This window comes from Pteronotus mesoamericanus, unplaced genomic scaffold (assembly GCF_021234165.1).
Source record: "Pteronotus mesoamericanus isolate MK-2021 breed Mesoamerican mustached bat unplaced genomic scaffold, CSHL_Meso_final contig_272, whole genome shotgun sequence".
Lineage (NCBI taxonomy): Eukaryota > Metazoa > Chordata > Mammalia > Chiroptera > Mormoopidae > Pteronotus > Pteronotus mesoamericanus.
Window position 1 is genome coordinate 570,872 of NW_026555116.1, and position 18,939 is coordinate 589,810.

The 18,939-nt window shown below is 39.5% G+C and overlaps 1 protein-coding gene across 1 annotated transcript; it reads left to right on the plus strand.

Annotated features, from left to right (window-relative positions):
• Positions 1 to 2,626: 2,626 nt before the first annotated feature.
• LOC129071919 (T cell receptor alpha chain MC.7.G5-like) lies at positions 2,627 to 7,484 on the plus strand. Its single transcript, XM_054575278.1, has 4 exons — positions 2,627 to 2,708; positions 2,826 to 3,129; positions 6,934 to 7,088; positions 7,213 to 7,484. The coding sequence occupies exons 1-4, from the start codon at positions 2,663 to 2,665 to the stop codon at positions 7,482 to 7,484; spliced, it is 777 nt and encodes a 258-aa protein (XP_054431253.1). The 5' UTR covers positions 2,627 to 2,662.
• Positions 7,485 to 18,939: the final 11,455 nt, after the last annotated feature.

The window sequence follows — 18,939 nt, forward strand, 5'->3', positions numbered from 1 at the left end:
CAGCCACTATGGAAAGCAGTGTGGAATTTCCTCAGAAAGCTGAAAATGGAACTGCCTTTTGATCCAGCGATTCCCCTGCTGGGACTATACCCTGAGAACACCAAAACGCCAATACAAAAGAACCTATGCACCCCAATGTTCATAGCAGCACAATTTACAATAGCCAAGTGTTGGAAGCAACCTAAATGCCCATTAGTAGATGATTAGATCAGAAAATTGTGGTACATATACACAATGGAATACTACGCAGCAGAAAGAAAAAAAGAAGTACTAAACTTTGCGACAGCATGGATGGAACCGGAGAGCATCATGCTAAGCGAAATAAGCCAGGGGGCGAAAGACAAATACCATATGATCTCACCTATAAGCGGAACCTAACCAACAATGCAAAGAAGCAAGGAAAATATGACCAGCAACACTGAAAGGAAAAGAAATCAACAGAGACAAGAGGGAAGCGGGGGGGCAGGGAAAGGGAAGGGAAGGGGAAAGTCAAGGGACATATAGCAAGGACTCATGGACAAAACCAAAGGGGAAGAGCTGAGGGAGGGAAGGTAGGAGGGGGCAAGGGAAAGAGGTGGGGGGGGGGGAGGCAGAGACAAATGTATTTTAAAAGTAAATAAATTTTAAAAAAAAATATACTAATTATTTTATCTCTTTATGATGGAAACTCCTCAGCAACAAAACAGAATGAACTATTGATACTTGTGAGACCATGGAAGAATTTCAAAATAATTATGCTGAGAGATAGAAGCCAGACAGAAGAGGACATATAATTCCACTTATGTAAAATCATGCAATATGCAAAGTAACTTGGGACAAAGATGTTGCCTGAAAGCAGGCATGGGAGAGCAGGGATAAAAGACGTTCACTTCATGCTGTACAAGTTTTCTTGTGCCACACAAAATGCAAAATGTTCCTTCTTTTGGCTCTCATTGGCTTTAAATAATGTGTTTTTTAAAAGTTTTTAAAAAATTTTATTTATTTATTTTTAGCGAAAGGGAGGGAGGAAGAGGGAGAGAAGCATCAGTGTGTGGTTGGCTCACATGTGCTCCCACTGGGTACCTTGCCTGAAACGCAGGCATGTGCCCTGAATGGGGACTGACAATGACGAGAGGGAAGGAGAGATGGGGTAACAGGGAAAAGAAGAGGAAGGGTCAAATCAAGGAACATGTATAAAGAACCCATAAAGAAAGCCAAAGGGGGAGGTATTGAGGAAGGGAGGCGGGGGTGGGTGCGGCAGAGGAAAGTAGTGGCGGGAACATGGAGACAAATTCTCAGTAATTCTTGGTTTTGTTTTATGAAATGAATGGACATAGAAAGTGACTAAAGAAGTGCTTACTTTTTCTCTGGCACTTCAAAGAAAGGGCAAGTTTTCACAATTTGTGTTGCCATAGGGACATTTCCCCATGCAGACCTCAGAACTTTCTCCTTGATCAAGAGGATCGCCTTGGTCTAGGACAGTTATCCCAAATGAAACCTTGTAAGTGGGTACCAGGTTTACTGTAACAAAACTACCTGGGTAGCTTTTAAAATTTTCATTTCAGTGGATCTCAATCATGGAAAATATGTTTCTGGAAATTTATGTTGACATCCAAGAATGTGTAACTTTAAATCACTTACATTGATTCCTTTATTAGCTATTGTATGAATAATAGCAGATATATCATTAATAATTTGATAGGTGAAAAGAAGAGAGTTCCAACTTGTGCTCCTGGTTTTCATGCATTTCCACATCTCTGAGGTTCTCTACCTGTGGGAGAAATTAAACAATTAAAGTTTGGCCACAGAAGATGGCAGATAGCTGGTAGTAGAAAACATTTTTGACACTGAACCTGCATTAAGGCTATAAAATTAGTGTTCCTTGCTTGACTCACTTTGGTTAGCTATCTTATCTTGGAAGGAACAAAATAGTGGAAGATTAAGATATTGATCTAAGATCTCTCTTTATTGAGTAGTAACTTCACTTATGATTTTTCTCCTGAAAAATTTTATTAAAAAGATAGCATTTTTTACAATGGACAATATATGAGGACTGAGAAGATACTGTATGTCATGTAGTAGTGAATCTTCAATGAAAAACTGTTTATTTCTGTTTATTGTTACAAATATTTACTAGACATGTAAGAAATGTCAGTCACTGTTCTTGTTGGGGTACTGTGATGAAAAGTTAATAATTAATCACAACTAGACTTTGTGTTACTTCCTCTGATTTCAACCGCATCCATTTTCTTACATTCCGTGGATTATAGGCAGGAACATAGTGGGCACATGAGAAGGTAATGTACTATATTAAAAATGCTCAAGAAAATCGATGTCTTCTGACTACAGAAATACCCTGCCTGCTATGTTAAAGTACTTCAATGTCAGGTATTGTCCTGGAGAAAAAAACCCCCTGACAGCTGAGGACAGTTGCTCAGATTTTTAGCATCACCTGAAGACAGAATGTGCTTCATAAATAAAGTTAGAGATGAGAACATACCGCTATTTGGAGAGGTACCTAAAACACATTCATCCCATGTCAGTCCCTGTCCACTAGGGGGTGATGCTTCCTAAGATCAACACATTTCCTGGTGAAATGTAGGCTTTGACTTAGCATTTCACTGTGAGTCCAACATTCCCCCATGTGAAGTGTCAAGAACGTTATTCAGGCAACACTGCGGAGATGAACTCTGCCCCAGGCTTAGTGACTGTGGTACTCTTAGTGCTTGGTAAGTAACATGTCTCTTAAGAATGGATTCTTTCTTCTATGAGCAACTTCTTTAACTTTGATTTCATTTAAGAGCTTTATGACCAAGGTGACAGACTTTTCTTTTAATTTTCCCCAGGACAAACTCGTGGAGACTCAGTGACCCAGACGGAAGGCCAAGTGATCCTGCTTAAAGGGGATTCCCTGACTCTGAACTGCTCCTATGAAGCCCCAGGTTATCCCACTCTCTTCTGGTATGTTCAGTATCCTGGAGAAGGCCTACAGCTCCTCCTGAGAGCCACGAGGGCCGATGAAAAAGGAAGCAACAAAGGTTTTGAAGCCACATATCGCAAAAAACCAAATTCCTTCCACTTGGAGAAAGCCTCAGTCCAAGAGTCAGATTCGGCAACATACTTCTGTGCTCTGAATGACACAGTGACAGAAACTGCAGGGGGAGCTGAGCACAAACTCAGGCTGCTGAGTTTCTATGACTGTGTGATCCCCTCTGGTGGATTTTGTTATTGAACATAAATATGCAGTACACTTAATACAAATTTCCAATCTTTTGAGCACATTTATAGAGTTGTTAGGGAATTTAGACTTCTATAGATACAAGGATTTTGAATACAATGGATACAAAGGAAGGTTTTCATTTAGGAAATAATGCACTAGAACATGGAAATAAAAATAGATAAAGTATTAAAATGTTTAAGATATTGCATGCCTCCAAACTTTTTTCATGTTATATTTTATATAATAAGATATTAAAATTGGCCCTCGCAGTAATAAAATGAGATATATAAGTGAGAACCCTGAAACCTGCCTGGGTTCAACTTTTTACTGAAGAGTTTGCATAATAATATTGCCCATAGTATCTATCATGAGGGTTTTTCATCTTCTCTGACATATTTTGAGAAAGTTTAGAAGTATGCTTTTATAGAGAGTTCTTAAAAGATTCCGAGTTGTCAATCAATGAGTGTTGCGGGACCACCGATAAAAATGTAATAGCTGGTATGGACACTTGGCTTCTTTATTCTTTGCCATATAAACGTACAGAATTTTCTTAATTTTTATATCATCCTTTCCTACAAATCTTTATTTCTCTTCACTGTTTTGTCTCTGCCAGCTTTCCTTTCATACCCATTTTCTATCTGAATATTAAGTTTTGGAAACCCTGTCTGTAGTGTTTTTTCCTAGACCTCACCTTGCAGGAGTTGACTTTGCTCACTGACTTGGTGTTCTCTTGGAGAAAGGGGAAAATCATTTTTCTGTCTCCTGATTTTAAAAAAGTAAAGCATTTTCTCTTCTTAGACTTTTATCTTTAAATTGTTTCTCTGTGTGTATTATTCTATAACATTTCCTCTTCCTATATCTTTCCTTTGGATTACTTTTTCTCTTGCAGAGTTACTATCTTTAGAATGACCTTAAGGCTGATTGAGCAAATGACACACCAGCTGTAATTTCAGAGAGTGTATCAAATCAGCTCCTATAGTCCCAAAGCACATTAGAAGCATAAAATAGAGAACCATCCAACACAATAATCAGAACACGGCTTTGCTCCTTTCTCCCTCAGAGCCTTTGTCCCCGATCTTCCCTCTCTCTGCCTGGAGTGACTCTCACTATCCTCAGGGCTCGCTCCTCCACTTCGTCCTAGTCTTTGCTCCAGGAGAATCATGTGCTCATGGGAATAAGGGTGAATGCTCTGAAAGATTTGTAGTATTGTGTTTCAAGGGAAAAATCAACATTTTAAGTTTGTCCTTTGGAGAAAGGCTATTTTCACAATAGCATATCTGCAATATGGGATATACCGCAGCAGTAGGAGATCTGTGTGTTAACATAAGGCTGAAATTTATTACTGAGAATACAAAACAAGGCACAGCAATGTATGCACAATATGTCTGTTTGTATTATAATAAAACATAAAGATAATACTATATATTTTCTGTATTTTTAAATTTTTAATACTAAAACCAAAAAGTATCAACTCCAAATTGGTCAGGAGGAAGAAAGAATTAGAGTGATAAGTGATGGAAGAGTGGGAATTAAGGTTGGTATTCAAAAGGGTTTTAGTCTATATATAATGTGTTATTACTTTTAATAATTCATATATTCATGAATTCTTCCTCTTGCTAAAATTAATAGTCATAAGTCATTATAAAGGTTTAACCATATTCTTTATTTTTAGCCCCAATAAGGTGGAAGAGAAGAAAATGGCTCCTAATGTACTTCCTAAGACTTTGTTCAAACACCCAGGTATAAGTCGTTTTCTTTCTCTGGAACCTTATCCCTGAGTTTTCAATCCTCTTTGGGTCATTGTCTTTGACTGTGTTGTAGTTATGTGTATTTCTGTCTTCCCCAGGAACCTGTACATTGGATGTTATTATCTTTTATATGTTCTTAAGTTTTAGTTATTGACCTCATTTACACTAAAAGTTCAATAAACTTTTACAGATGCATTACAATTAAGTCCAAGCAATCAGGTAAAAAAGCACAAGATGTGATTTATGAAATTATTTTAAGATATTAATTGTCAGCACTGGCTGGTGTGGCTCAGTGGACGGAGCGCTGGCCTGTGTATCAAGGGGTCACCAGTTTGATTTCCGGCCTTGGGCACATGCCTGGGCTCCAGGCCAAGTCCCCAGTAGGGGCATCTGCGCATTAACGTTTCTTTCCCTCCCTTTCTCCTTCGCTTTTCCTCTCTAAAAACAAATAAATACATCTTTATAAAAATAATTTTCATGAACTAACACTTGAAAAGTAGCATTTGGTTCTTTTTTAAAATAAATGTATTGGGCTAACATTGGTCAAGAAAATCATATACAGGTGGATTTGGTTCATTTTTTATCTCCTTTCAGTGTAGGGAGTTACTTTGCTTTCTAAGGATCTGCATTCCTCCATCAGGAAACAAGGAGTGAGTGAGGCTGGGGCAGTGTGACTGGTGAGTCAGCAGGTCTAAAGTCCTTTGTAACGTTGGTTTTGGCCCACTAGGGGGCAAAGCAGCTTTACAAAAAATAACTTCATCATAGTTCTGAGGGTTGAGCAAGCCCTTAAGAAAGGAAACCAGTGAGCGTGTGAGCCGGATAAATTATAGACAGCAAAGATGAGGAGAAGATTAACAGTGTCTGTGCGAAGCTCAGCTCCATTTTTCAGCTGTGCCACTTAATGTAAACTGCAGAGCTGGACTCCATGTGCTGTCCAAGCACTGTGAGAATAATTCTCTGTGCTGAGTCACAGGAGAGAGAATTTACTGGTCACGAGAGCATGGAAGCTCAACAAAAAAACCCCTCAATAACCTATTTTTAATTTTTTAATTATTAAGACTAAAATTCACCAAACCCACTGAGCCAGCATTATTCCAATATGCTAAATATCCTATTGTTTCATATATGTCTGTGAAAGTTGAAGGAACAAGAACAAATTAAAAACAGAAAGAGAAAACAGAAGAAAAGGTAAAGAAGAAAAACTGGAGCAAAGGGAGAAGCAATATTTAATTCGACGAGCATAGTGTGGTTGGACCAGAACTGGCCGTGTGGGTCAGCAGGGTGCCCTAGGTGGGGACGGGAATGGGAGAGGTGGAAATGAGGTCAGAGTAGACATTACAAAAGTATTCTAATTTTCATCAGGCTAATTTTGTTGGAATCATTTTCTATACAGATAGTGTCTGTGTGTCTTGGTTTCTAGAACTCTACAGATTTAAAAAATGGATTATTGGGCACAACAAACAATACATACTATCAGTTTTCTTTTATCATAATGCCTACATAACTGAATTCTCAAAATCTCTATCAAAAGATGTAATTTGGGAAATAGCGGTTTACTCTACCGAGGGTTCTTTAGGTCACACATTATACCCGAGACACTGACTCTTCCTGATTCATCATCTTCCATTTCTCACACATTATCCCACAAACATCTTATACGTTAAGGGTAAGAAAAAAAAGCTGTATATCTTCATACATTGTATGTATTGCCCCTTAGCCTCCTGCACTGTTATCCAGAATTTGGAGAGATGACTGTGCTGTTTCGCAGGCCACTGTGGGTGGAGTTGCCCTTCAGATGAGTGACAGAGCTCAGATGTGACTGGTGTTCGGTGAGTCCGGTGGAGCACATTACCGAAGGAACACATTTTGCTGAGGCCTACGACTCTCCATCCTCTAGAGCAAGGCAGAGGCACCACATCTGGGTAAAACGTCATGAAGAGACACCTGGCAGCCCTGCTGTGGCTTCTGTGGGCCCAGGTTGGCTGTGAGTTGGGGCCGTCCCAGATGGGGCCCCGGAACGGGAGTGTCCACAGCTGACAGGGGGAGAAGGAGGAGACCTGACCCAGAGCTCCGAGATGGCCCCACTTGGGTGTTTCTTGGGCTATTTTACCAGTCTGGAAACTGCCTCGTTTGTCGCAGTGGTATCATTTGTGTTTTTCTCTTTCCAAGCAGGGGTGAGAGGGCAGATGGTGGAGCAGAGCCCTTCAGCCCTGAGCCTCCAGGAGGGAAGCAACTCTACCGTGAGATGCAATTTTTCTACCGCAGTGTACCGAGTGCAGTGGTTCCGACAGAATCCTGGTGGTGGCCTCAGCAGTCTATTTCACTTGACCTCAGAGTCAAAACAGGTTGGAAGGCTGAGCTCCACAATACATTCTAAGGACCTGTACAGTACCCTTCACATCACAACCTCCCAGCTGGAAGACTCAGCCACTTACTTCTGTGCGGCGGAGGCACAGCGCTCCCAGGTGATGTGCAGCCTGAACCCAAACTGCAGCTGGGCCTGCAGCTCCACCCCTTCCATGCGACAGGCCTGTTGACCCCACAGTAGCCCTGCACTACTCTGGGTTTTCAAATTTATGTTCCAAACTCTTTTTGTCCTAAAATAAGACTCGTTAGCACTGTAATTTAAATTATTTTGCATTATTTCTTCCTTAAAACCAATTTACATGTAAGAAGCTTTAATATAAAACAATGAAAACAAATTATAAGGATGCTAACATCTAATTTCGTGTGAAAACATATCCCCTTGCAAATTACACATATATGTCCTGCAAATATTCTGCTGGAAAAGGCTTGGAGAAAAACAGGGTGATCAACAAGTAGAAAGAGATGACTCTTTTTTTCAGTTAACTGCAGATGGTTGTACTATCAAGGAAAAAGGAAGAAAGGTTGTATAATAATTTTTATAGATTGTATTAGGCTCTATACTCCTGGATATAACAAAGAGAAGACAAATAATTTAATTGAGGAGAAGGCACTTTAACTTATTACATATATTATTTAGTACTGATGGCACCTTATAAATATGTACTCTCATTTTATGCATGGATAAAGTGAGGGTTGTTGAGGTTAAGGAACTTCTTTACGTCAACATTATGATTAAATTGGTGAAGTTGGGGTGACATGAGAGCTTATAAATTGAGTTACCTGGTATAGCAGTCTTTAAAATAACCTAATTCAAATGATTGTTGTTCATACATTTGCATGATATGTTTATACACATCAGTAACACAATATCCATTTAGGTCATTTTTAAAAATTAAATTTATTGGGGTGATATCGGTTAATAACATCATATCAGTTTCAGGTGTACAATTTCATACTACATCACTTGTATATAGTGCATTGTATGCCCACCTCCAAAAGTCTAGTCTCCCTTGGTGACCATATAATTGACCCCCGTTATTTTGTTTAATTTTATTGAGGCTAATCTCCTCTGAAGCCTATTTCTCTGTGTTCACTGCCATATTGTTGTCTATCTATGCGTATTTTTTGTTCATTTGCTGCTTTCGATTTTTTGTCCTCCATACAAGTGAAGTCATGTGAGTTTTGTCCATTTCTGTCTGACTCATTCCATTTAGCATGATACTCTCGATATCCATCCTTATTTTTGCCAATGACAGTATTTTCTCCTCTCTTATGGAATAGTATTCCAATGCATATATGTAACAAAAATATTTATCTAACCACTCATTGAAGAAACTGAGGTTTTTCCCATGTCTGGGCTATTGTTGAATATTGCTGAATTGAGCTTAGGTGTACATACATCTGTAAGAATCAGTGTTTTCAAGATTTTTAGATACATACCCAGATGATGGATTGCGGGATCATGTGGTAGTGCTAGTCTAACTTTTTGAGGAACCTCCACAATGTTTTCCATAGAGGCTGCAACAATTTACATTCCCACCAGTAGTGTGTGAGGATTACATGTAGGGCCCACCTAGATAGCACCTTGTATGAAAGAGCTCCTGAAAATCTTCATTCTGTTCTCTTCAATACCATCACTCTCCCTTGCCTCCTGAGTGAATTTGTGACTCATGCTATTGTAACGTATTCAGGTTTGCGAAAGCATGCGGGGAGCTCCCAAGACTCCCCCTCAAAACACCCTTATATGTTGTAGCCAGAGAGTAAGACTTCTTCCACCAAACGTAAAGTTGAAACTTGCACGTGGAACAGTAGAATTCTAAGCTGCACTGTCTTTATTATAATATAGGACACTGATAGAAGGACTAGGACCCAAAAAATTAAGATGAAGGCAAATGGAGAGAATCCACTGAAGCTGGGAGCAGATCCAGCTTCCTGGGCATGTGACCCGTGCAGTTGCAGAAGGAATCCTGTCCTTGGTTTAATATTCTGTTATCCCTTTCTTGACATTCTCCATAGTTTTATCTCTGTACTTGTGTTGTATAAGGGAAGTCCCATAGATGGACACAACATGTGTGTGAGCCTTGGAGATACATGGGGCAGCCGGACAGAGGCGAGAAGCACATGCGGGCTCAGGTCCATGGTCACAGCAGGGGGTGCGTGGGCTAAGCCGTTGTCAGGACCACCTGTTGTGCCTGCTCGTGCTTTCAACTCTGGGGCGTTGATGTGCAGCCACGGGGAGCAGTAAACTTTCTTGGTCAACTGTTACGAAATGAAAGTATATATTTATATTTTTTATATATATATAAAATATATATACTGTGTAAGGGATATTTTAATGAAGTGGTTTGCCAGTTTCTTACAAAACTACACATACTGTTACTATATAATCCAGTCACAGTGTTCCTGAGATTTAACCCAAAGGAGTTAAAAAGTTATTTCCATACAGAAACTTGCCCATAGTTGTTTCTAGCAGCTTTATTCTAAGTTGTCATAAAATGGAAACCTCCAAAATGTCCACCATTAGATGAATGGATAAATAGTGGTCCATCCAAAAGTGTATTAATATTTAGTACTGAAGAAATGAACTATCAAGCCATGAGAAGATAAGGAAAACTTAAATGTTTATTACTGAATAAAGAGGCCAATCTGAAAAAGCTGCATATTGTATGATTCCAACCATATGTCATTCTGGAAAAGGCACAAGTATGGAGACAGTAAAAAGACCAGTTGTTGTCTGGGTTTGAGGGGAGCAGGAGGGAAGACGAAGAAGAGCACAGAGAATTTGTAGGTCGCTGAAGTTCATCTCGATGATACTCTCGTGATGGATACATGCCATTATACATTTGTGTAAACCTGTAGAATGTACAACACAAAGAGTAAACCCTCCCGTTCACTGTGAGGTTTGGGTGATCAATGTAGGTGTATGAGTTGTGCGAAATACACCATTGTTGTGGGGAAAGTTCATAATAGAGGAGGCTGTGGGTGTGTGGGGGCAGGAGGTGCATTGGAAATCTCTGTGGCTTTTTCTTAAATTTCTGTAACCCTAAAATGACAGAAAAAGTACAGTTTTAATACTTTAAACTCACACTTACATGAAACTAACTTGCCTGAGGAGTTGAAGAATTTTGAAAAGTGGTTCCTGTGAAAACATGACCTAGTGACTGTTTTTCCCTTCTTTTTTACGTAGTTTTTTCATGAATTGAATTTTGGGGTTAAGTTGGTCAATAAAATTATATACGTTTCCTATGTACAATTCTATAATATGAGGTGAGGGGACCCAAATAAACCAGGAAATATATGGATGGCAGGACCCTTGTAGGACAGGCTTTCCCCACTGAGTGAGTGTTCTAGGAACCCATCTCTGTCAGTGTACACACTTGCCTTGTTGTGAGGGTCTGCATTCGGCTTCAGTGATTTTTTGTGAGGACTCCATCATGTTTACCTGTTTCATAATGGGTGATCTATGAGTGCTCCGGTCCACGCTGCACTGAATGGCCAGCAGCTTTTGATGAAAAGTGGCCTGACCCCCATGTTTCACCCTCCCTTCTCACTGGGTCTTGCCATGAGCACCTTTTTTTTTTTTTTTTGCTTTCCTGGATGAAAAAAGTCCTGAAAGGGAAATTTTTTTTTTGTCATTATAGAAGAAGCGAAACAAAAAAACTGTAGAAGCACTTTAGAGTTCCAGCTACAATAGAAGCATCAGTAGAAATGTTTTATTTCTTTGTGCAACCAAAAGAAGGATAAAGAAGCAATTTAAAAACAAAAAGCAACCAGAACTGCCAGAAAGTCCAACTGCATGGAAGTCTGACAACCAATGAATTAAAGAAACTTTCATCCAGACTGACAGGAGGGGCAGAAAAGGGTAGCTGGGGCAGGGAGGACACGTGGCAAAGCTGTGGAGTATGCGGGAGCGGCAGGGTCTGGCTGACCAGGTGTTCTCCCATGGTCCATGGAAAAGCCAGGAAGAACAACTGGGGAATGAGACAGACAGCAAAACTCAGGGTTTTAGGATAGGAAACAAAAAACTCAAAACCTCTGGCTGGACATATCCGTGGGGTTTGTGGCAGTGGGAGAAATTCCCAGGCTCACAGGAGTGTTCGTAGGAGAAGCCCACGTGGTCCTAGAACATACAGAAAATTATCCTCCTAGGAATCACCACCTGAAAGGGCAAAACCTGCTTGTGGGCAGCAGAGGGAAATGACTCAAAGCCAGACAAGAGCCGAGCAAGAATCACCGTTTCCTCTCTGACCCCTCCCGCATGGACAGCAGCACAAGGCGGCGAAGAGGTTGCCCTGCCCTGGAGGATACCTAAGGCTCTGCCGCTTACAGTGTAACAGGCGCATGGAGACAAAGAAATACGGCCCAAATGAAAGAACAGATCAAACCTCCAGAGAAAGAACTAAGCGATGAGGAGATAGACCACCTATCAGATGCACAGTTTAAAACACTAGTAATCAGCATGCTGACAGGATGATTGAGTTTGGTCACAAAATGAAGGAAGAAATGAAGGCTATACAAAGTGCAATAAAGGAAAATATACAGGGAGCCAACAGTGAAAGGAAGGTAACTGGGACTCAAATCAACAATTTGGAGCAGAAGGAAGAGATAAATATTCAACTGAAACAGAATGATGAAACGAGAATTCAAGAAAATGAGGAGAGGCTGAGGATCCTCTGGACAACTTTACATGTTCCAACATGTGAATCATAGGGTGCCAGAAGGAGAAGAGGAAGAGCAAGAAATTGAGAACTTATTTGAAGAAATAATGAAGAACAACTTCCCCAGTTGGGCAAAGGAAATAGTCTTCCTGAAAGTCCAGGAAGCTCAGAGAGTCCCAAAGAAATTGGTTCCAAGAAGAAACGCACCAAGACACATCATAATTAAGTTACCCAAGATTAAAGATAAGGGGAAGTTCTTAAAGGCAGCAAGAGAAAAGGAGAGAGTTACCTACAAAGGAGTGCGCATGAAGTATCAGATGATTTCTCAAAAGAAATCTCATAGGCAAGAAGGGGCTTGAAAGAAGTATTTGAAGTCATGAAAGGCAAGGACTTACATCCAACATTACTCTATCCAGCAAAGCTGTCATTTAGAATGGAAGGGCAGGTAAAGTGCTTCCCAGACAAGGTAAAGGTAAGGAGTTCATCATCACTAAGCCCTTACTATATGAAACGGTAAAGGGACTTACGTAAGAAAAGGAGAGCAAAAGTTATGAACAGTAAAATGAAAATAAACACAACTATCATCTACTGACCCTAAAAAACAAAAAAACTAGGCAAACAACTAGAACAGGAACAGAATCACAGAAATGGAGATCACACAGAGGGTTATCTGTGGGGAGGAGGAGATGGAGAATGGGAGAAAAATGTACAGGAATAAGAAGCATAATCAGTAGGTAGAAAGTAGCCAGGGAGAGGTTAAGAATAGTAAGACATAGAGAAGCCAAAGAACTTGATGTACGACCCATGGACATGAACGAAGTGGGTGGAATTGCGGAAGATGGGCGGGCAGTTCAGGGAGGAGGGATATAAATGGGCAACAAAAATCAGAACCAGTGTAGTAACATAATCAATAAAATATACTTAAAAAGAAGAAAATACAGTGATATGAAGGACACAGAGAGCTAAATTAGATTCTCAGGAAGATATAGAAAATGTGAAATAGATTTCATCTGTAACAAAATGCTCATAAAAGAGAATAAATGTCAGAAACACTTAAAGTTATCATAATCAAGAGTTCAAAAACTTGAGCCGTGGGAAAAAAACACCTTGTTAGGATGTTGCATTAAATGAAGAGTACTTCAAAGGTGAGTAAAGTTTAAACATGGAAGAGGAAATACATCATTTTTTATATATAACTTCTTTCTTTATGGGCCCACCACTCACACATCATCTGCATGTTGCATTTTGCCCTCACCATCCAAAGTATAGTCTCCTTCCAATACCATTTACCCCATTTACCCTCTTCCACCTTCCCCCACAGCCTTTTCCCTCTGGTAATCACCATGCTGTTGCCTGTGTCCATGACTTTTCTTTTGCTTAATCCATCACGTTTTTCACCCAGCCCCTAATTTCCCCACACTTCTGACAGCTGTCAGTCTGGTCCTTGTATCTTATGAATCTGTTTCTATTTTGTTTGTTTATTTTATTCATTAGATAACCTGTAGGTCCATCTATACCGTTACAAAGGTGAGATTTCCTTTTTCTTATGATTGAGTCGTATTCCGTTGTTTAAAGGTAGCGCAGCTTTTGTGTCCACTCAGCGGCTGATGGGCTCCGGGGCCGCTCCAAGTCTTGGCTATTATAAATAGAGCGGCAGTGACCAAGGGGTGCATACATTCTTTTGAATCAGCCTTTTGGGTTTCTTTGGATTTATTTTCCGAGTGGAATTTGTGGGCCATAGGCAGTTCCATTTTTAAATTTTTGAGGAAATTCCTTCCTGTTTTCCACAGTTGCTTCCCCAGTCTGCATTCCTGCCAAAGGTGCCAGAAGGTTCTCTTTTCTTCATGTCCTCGCCAATGCTTGTCATTTGTGGGTTTATGGATGAGAGCCTTTCTGGCATCTGTGAGACCACAAATATCCTGGAAGAAAACAGAGGAAGCAAAATCTTGGACATTTCTCTTAGCAATATATATATTTTTTCTGATCTCCTCAGGCAAGGGAGAGAAAAGAAAAAATGACCAAATGGGGCTATCTCAAACTAAAAAGTATTGGCACACAGAAAAAGAAACCATCAACAAATTGAAAAGACAACTCAGTGAATGGGAGAACATATTTGCCAATGATATGTTTGATAAGAGGTTCATATCCAAAATTTATAAAGATCTCAAACAGCTCAACACAAAGAAACAAATAATCCCATTGAATATTGGACAAAGGACCTGAATCCACACTTCTCCTAAGAGGTCATACCGGTGGCCAACTGAGGCAGAAAAAGGAGCTCAGCCTCACAAATGATCAGAGAAATGCAAATTCAAATCACAAATTAATATCTCTCCTTTTTTGAGTAAGAGATTCCAAATTTTCATTTTGTACTGGATCTCAAAAATAATATATCCAGGCCTGGCTGAACATTTTGAACCCCCAAATGAACTCGCAAGGAGAATTGCCAGGTAGCCTGATGCAATGAGGTTGTTCTAGAAAGTGTTTCTTGCTTTGCATCTTAATAAGCTCATTCTCCTCCTATAGGTTCTAGCAGTTATGGAGTTTCTTGATTTCTTATATTTTTCTTGTGGGTTCAGCATGACATGTTATAGACATACATATAAGAAATGTATCCAGAAGAACATCCTGCTTGCCCATGAATAGCCATTGAACCACTTTCATCTCACTTCCTGTGATAATATTTGCACTCAGTGGTAAAGTCTCTTTTTACCACAGACATCCCCTAGAGCCTTCACTGTTCTTATAGCAGAAATGAAAACGGAGATAGGAAGCCGCCTTGAACCCTGTCTCTGCCACTGAAGAGGCCCTAGGATTCGTTAGGGGAAACCTCAGACCCACTAGATTGCAAGTGGACATAAAAGAGGTCCTGGGGTTCCGTGATGCAGGACAATTTCTGAACACTCACACACCACTCTACACTGGGCACAACCAGTCCTCAATAAACATTCTTTGTTAAATAGTATGAAAATAATTTCAGAACCCCAAGAGCCCTTAAATATCTGTTAGGCCGACTTAATTTTACAAAGACAGAAGCTAAATCCAAGATTTCAGTATAAAATAATTAGATAATAAATTAACTGGGAGTTGGACAAAACTGGACTTCCTTATTTACTCTTAAGCAATATTTGCCCTGCTTCCTTTTTGCAGGACCATATTTCTGAGCAAAGAGAAACTGTATAATTCAAGTGCAGACACTTAGATCTCTACAGTTTGGGTCTGGGACAACCACAGTCGATCATTTGATCACCGGAATAGAGATTTCCATTTTGTATAAATGTCTCCCATCTGGAGCAGGAAAGAAGGCTCAGGCTGAGCCACCGTTATTCTGCCAGCAAACCATCCCATTACTCCTGGGTTTCTGGAAGAGGAAGCCGAAGGTGATGGTGCCAGTCTTAACACACAGATGCATTTCTATGGACTTTTGTTGAAGTTGCTAATAATTCATTTTCCCAAGCGGACATTCCTTGAAAGCAGGATGTGAGTATAATGAACACAACTCACATGTTGTCAGTCAAAATGATAAATGAAATTTGATGACTCATGGAGCTGGCAGTCCCTGAGGAGGTTAAATAAATGTTTTTCAGGCCACCATTTGGATGACAGCTAAGACAATATTTTATGACTGAATCACAGAACTGACAATTTTGTCCAAGGCCTGGCTGTATTCATGCTGTAGTTAAAAAATGAAACACTCGTTTTCATATGCTATATATGCTGTATGTATCAAAAGTGCAAATATTTACCTAAGTATCTGTCTTCAAAAAGAAGGAACTATGCCCAGAGAAAGATTTGAGAAAGTCTTACCTGGCAGCCAGTGGGAGACCCCCAAAATTCAGAAGTTGTACATACTTAAAGACACACATTGTGTAGTGTGTCTTTATAAATACATACTGAACTGATATTCTTTACTACAGCTGTCTTTAAATCCTTAAGGGTGTGATATGTGAGAGATTATATTTGTTCTTTGTAATTCCAGAGGATTGGAGAGTTCAAATCACAGGAATGGAGCTCCCACTTATGGAAATTAAGTAGTCTTGGCGTCCCAGGAACCATTTCTAATGATCGGTTCTTTAGGGTCAGTTCCCCCTTGTATTATTTTTTTTTTCAAACACAGGAAATATTTAGGCGTGCCAGGATTCATTCTTACACAGGTGATCAAAATTATCAAGAAAGTAAAGTGATTGAGAAAGGGTTATTGTTAGAGAAAGATAATTCTGAAAACTCACAGGTCTTAAAGACTTTACCAGTGTCTTGAAGGAAGAAAATTGTAGTGGCGTTTGGAAGAAAAGTGATGGATTGTGGAATCCGAGAGAGCAATGGCCAGCGAGCAGGAGTCCACGCTGGGAAAGTTGGCTTATACTATATAAAAAGTTCCACTAAGGATTAGAGTCAGTATTACACATTAGGACAGGCCATATATTTTGATGATAAAATGAAATTACCTCAAGAATGAACTCACATGAGGTTTTATTTTCAGAATCTGTAGCCTAATGTGTTCTCAGAAGCTATATTGTTCAACAAGTTGAGGAATATAAGACACAGCATTAGAATACATTTCTTAGAGTATAAAAGATTTCTCACTTCAATTCAATACAATCTGTGGGTCAAACTGTTTTCTATGGTTGAAATCCTAATAACTCAGGGAAGATAGGCCGCTGCTCCTTTACCATGGAGATCCAATTCTTTACTCTTAATTACTCTCAATCCTGGGAAAGATTCCTAGTTTCCACATTGCTACTATCTGTTCTTTGGGAATATCATGGTCACAGACAGAATCAGCTTAAGGAGCAGAGTTTCGGATAGTATTTGAAATATCCAATAGTCTTCTTTATACTCTGATTTTTCCTATGTATTACTTTAAGAAAAAGCTTTACTTCATAACAGACAAGTAAGGTTTAGCTGAAAAGAAGAGGTTTCTTCCTTACTTTTTATTTAACAGATTTTCAGTTAAAATTTACAATGATATTATTTTGTATCAGATTCGGATGCGCAGCAAGGTGTTAGAAAATCATGTACTCTACAGAGTGGTCCTCATGCTTTTTCAAGTACTCACCCTGCCTCATACATAGCTCTTACGGTATATTTGATCTATTCTCTATGTAATCTACATGTCTGTGATGATTAAGTTTTAAAAAAGATTTTATTCCTTTATTTTTTGAAAGAGGGGAAGGATGAAAGAGAGGTAAATAAACATCGATGTGTGAGAGGCACATCAATCAATTGCCCCTTGTATCCCCCCAGCTGGGAACCTGGCCCACAACACAGGCATGTGCCTTGACTGGGACTCACACCAGCATCCTTCTGGTTCACAGGCTGGTGCTCAACCTACTGAGCCACAGCAGCCAGGGCTAGATGCCACATCAGTGAAATAATAAGATATTGGTCCTCCTTTGTATAACCAATTTCACTTAGCATTGTACCTTCTAAGCCCACCCATGCTGTCAAAGAGTAAGGGTTCCTTCCTTTTTATGGTGGACTAGTATCCCATTGCGCATACGTACCACAGCTTGAAAAGGAAGGCTTTAAATTTTCTTTGTTTATGAGAGTGAATCACGGCATTTTCCTGGTTTCAAACATGTAAACCTAGGTCATCATTGAATAAGTACCAAGAGCACCTGCATCGTTCCAAAATATTAACAATGACTCAGTTGTATTAAGAGATATGAATATTGATCTCTACATTCTTTCATAATCTCTGATCTAAGAGTTAATTTGTTTGACTCATTGCTGTCTTTTTGTGTCTGAGTCTCTCCTAGGCACAGGGTAAAGTAACATTTAAGCAGCTAGTTCAGTAGTTCGAGATGTGACCACAAGGTGGCAGTGCACCTCTGCTGATGCAGCATTTGTGAAGGGTTCATTTCAGCGCATTGTCAAGGAATAGACTTTGAGAGAAGCACAGTCCTTTTCTCATTGGCTGGGTAGAGAATGTGAGAAACGCTTATTTTCATATTGTTAGAGACAAAAAGAGGTAACTTGGTAACAGCAGTAGGTCCCCTGGCTGTAGGTTGCAGGTCCACGTTTGACCTTAAGTAAGAAGAATGAAGACATCCATTGGAGCCTTTTTCTTGTTCTTTTGGCTGCAGCTGGACTGTGAGTTGATCGTGAATGGGTAATAGACTGTATTAATGGATATTCTTCAGAAGCCACGCCTGGCTTTATTTGGGTTTCCTCAGTTACTAAAGAGAAAGAAAATCCTGAAACATATTAATCTAGTTACTCTTCTCCTTTCTCTGAATTTTTCTTGCTGCACAGGTGTCAGCCGAGGAGAGAAAGTGGACCAGCAACCTCCTACCCTGACTGTCCAGGAGGGAAACACCTCTGTCATCACCTGTTCTTATTCAGACAGTGGGTCAAACTACTTTCCATGGTATAAGCAAGAGGCTGGAAAAGGTCCAGAGCTCATTACATACATTCGTTCAACTACGAATAAAATGAAGCAAGGAAGACTCACTGTTGATTTGCATAAGACAGACAAACGTTTCTCCCTGCACATCGAAAACACTCAACCTGGAGACTCAGCTGTGTACTTCTGTGCAGCGAGTGCACATTGCTTCCCACGCACCTGAATCTTGTACGAAAACCTGTCTCCCAAGTGAAACTAGTGTGTTGTATGTTAAAAGCACTTAATAAAAATGTTAGTGTCAAGATAATCAAGAAAATATTAGACATTTTTTTCAGATAGACTTTTGCATAATGAATTCTTGAAGTGAGTTAGTAATGTTTAATTTTAAAATTGAAGCTTTAATGATTATTTTATATGTGCTATACCGACTCCTGTTCTATTTCAAAAAAACAGCCTCACTGTCACAATCTTTATTATGTTTGGAGTTTTAAATATTGTTTTCAAAACAGCATTTAAAATTTTATATTAAAAAGAACTATGTGCCAAATGTAGAAAATATGTAGAGTAGAAAACTATGAAGTTGGTAGTTGTGTAGTGAGATAATATTGCTAAATCTTAAAT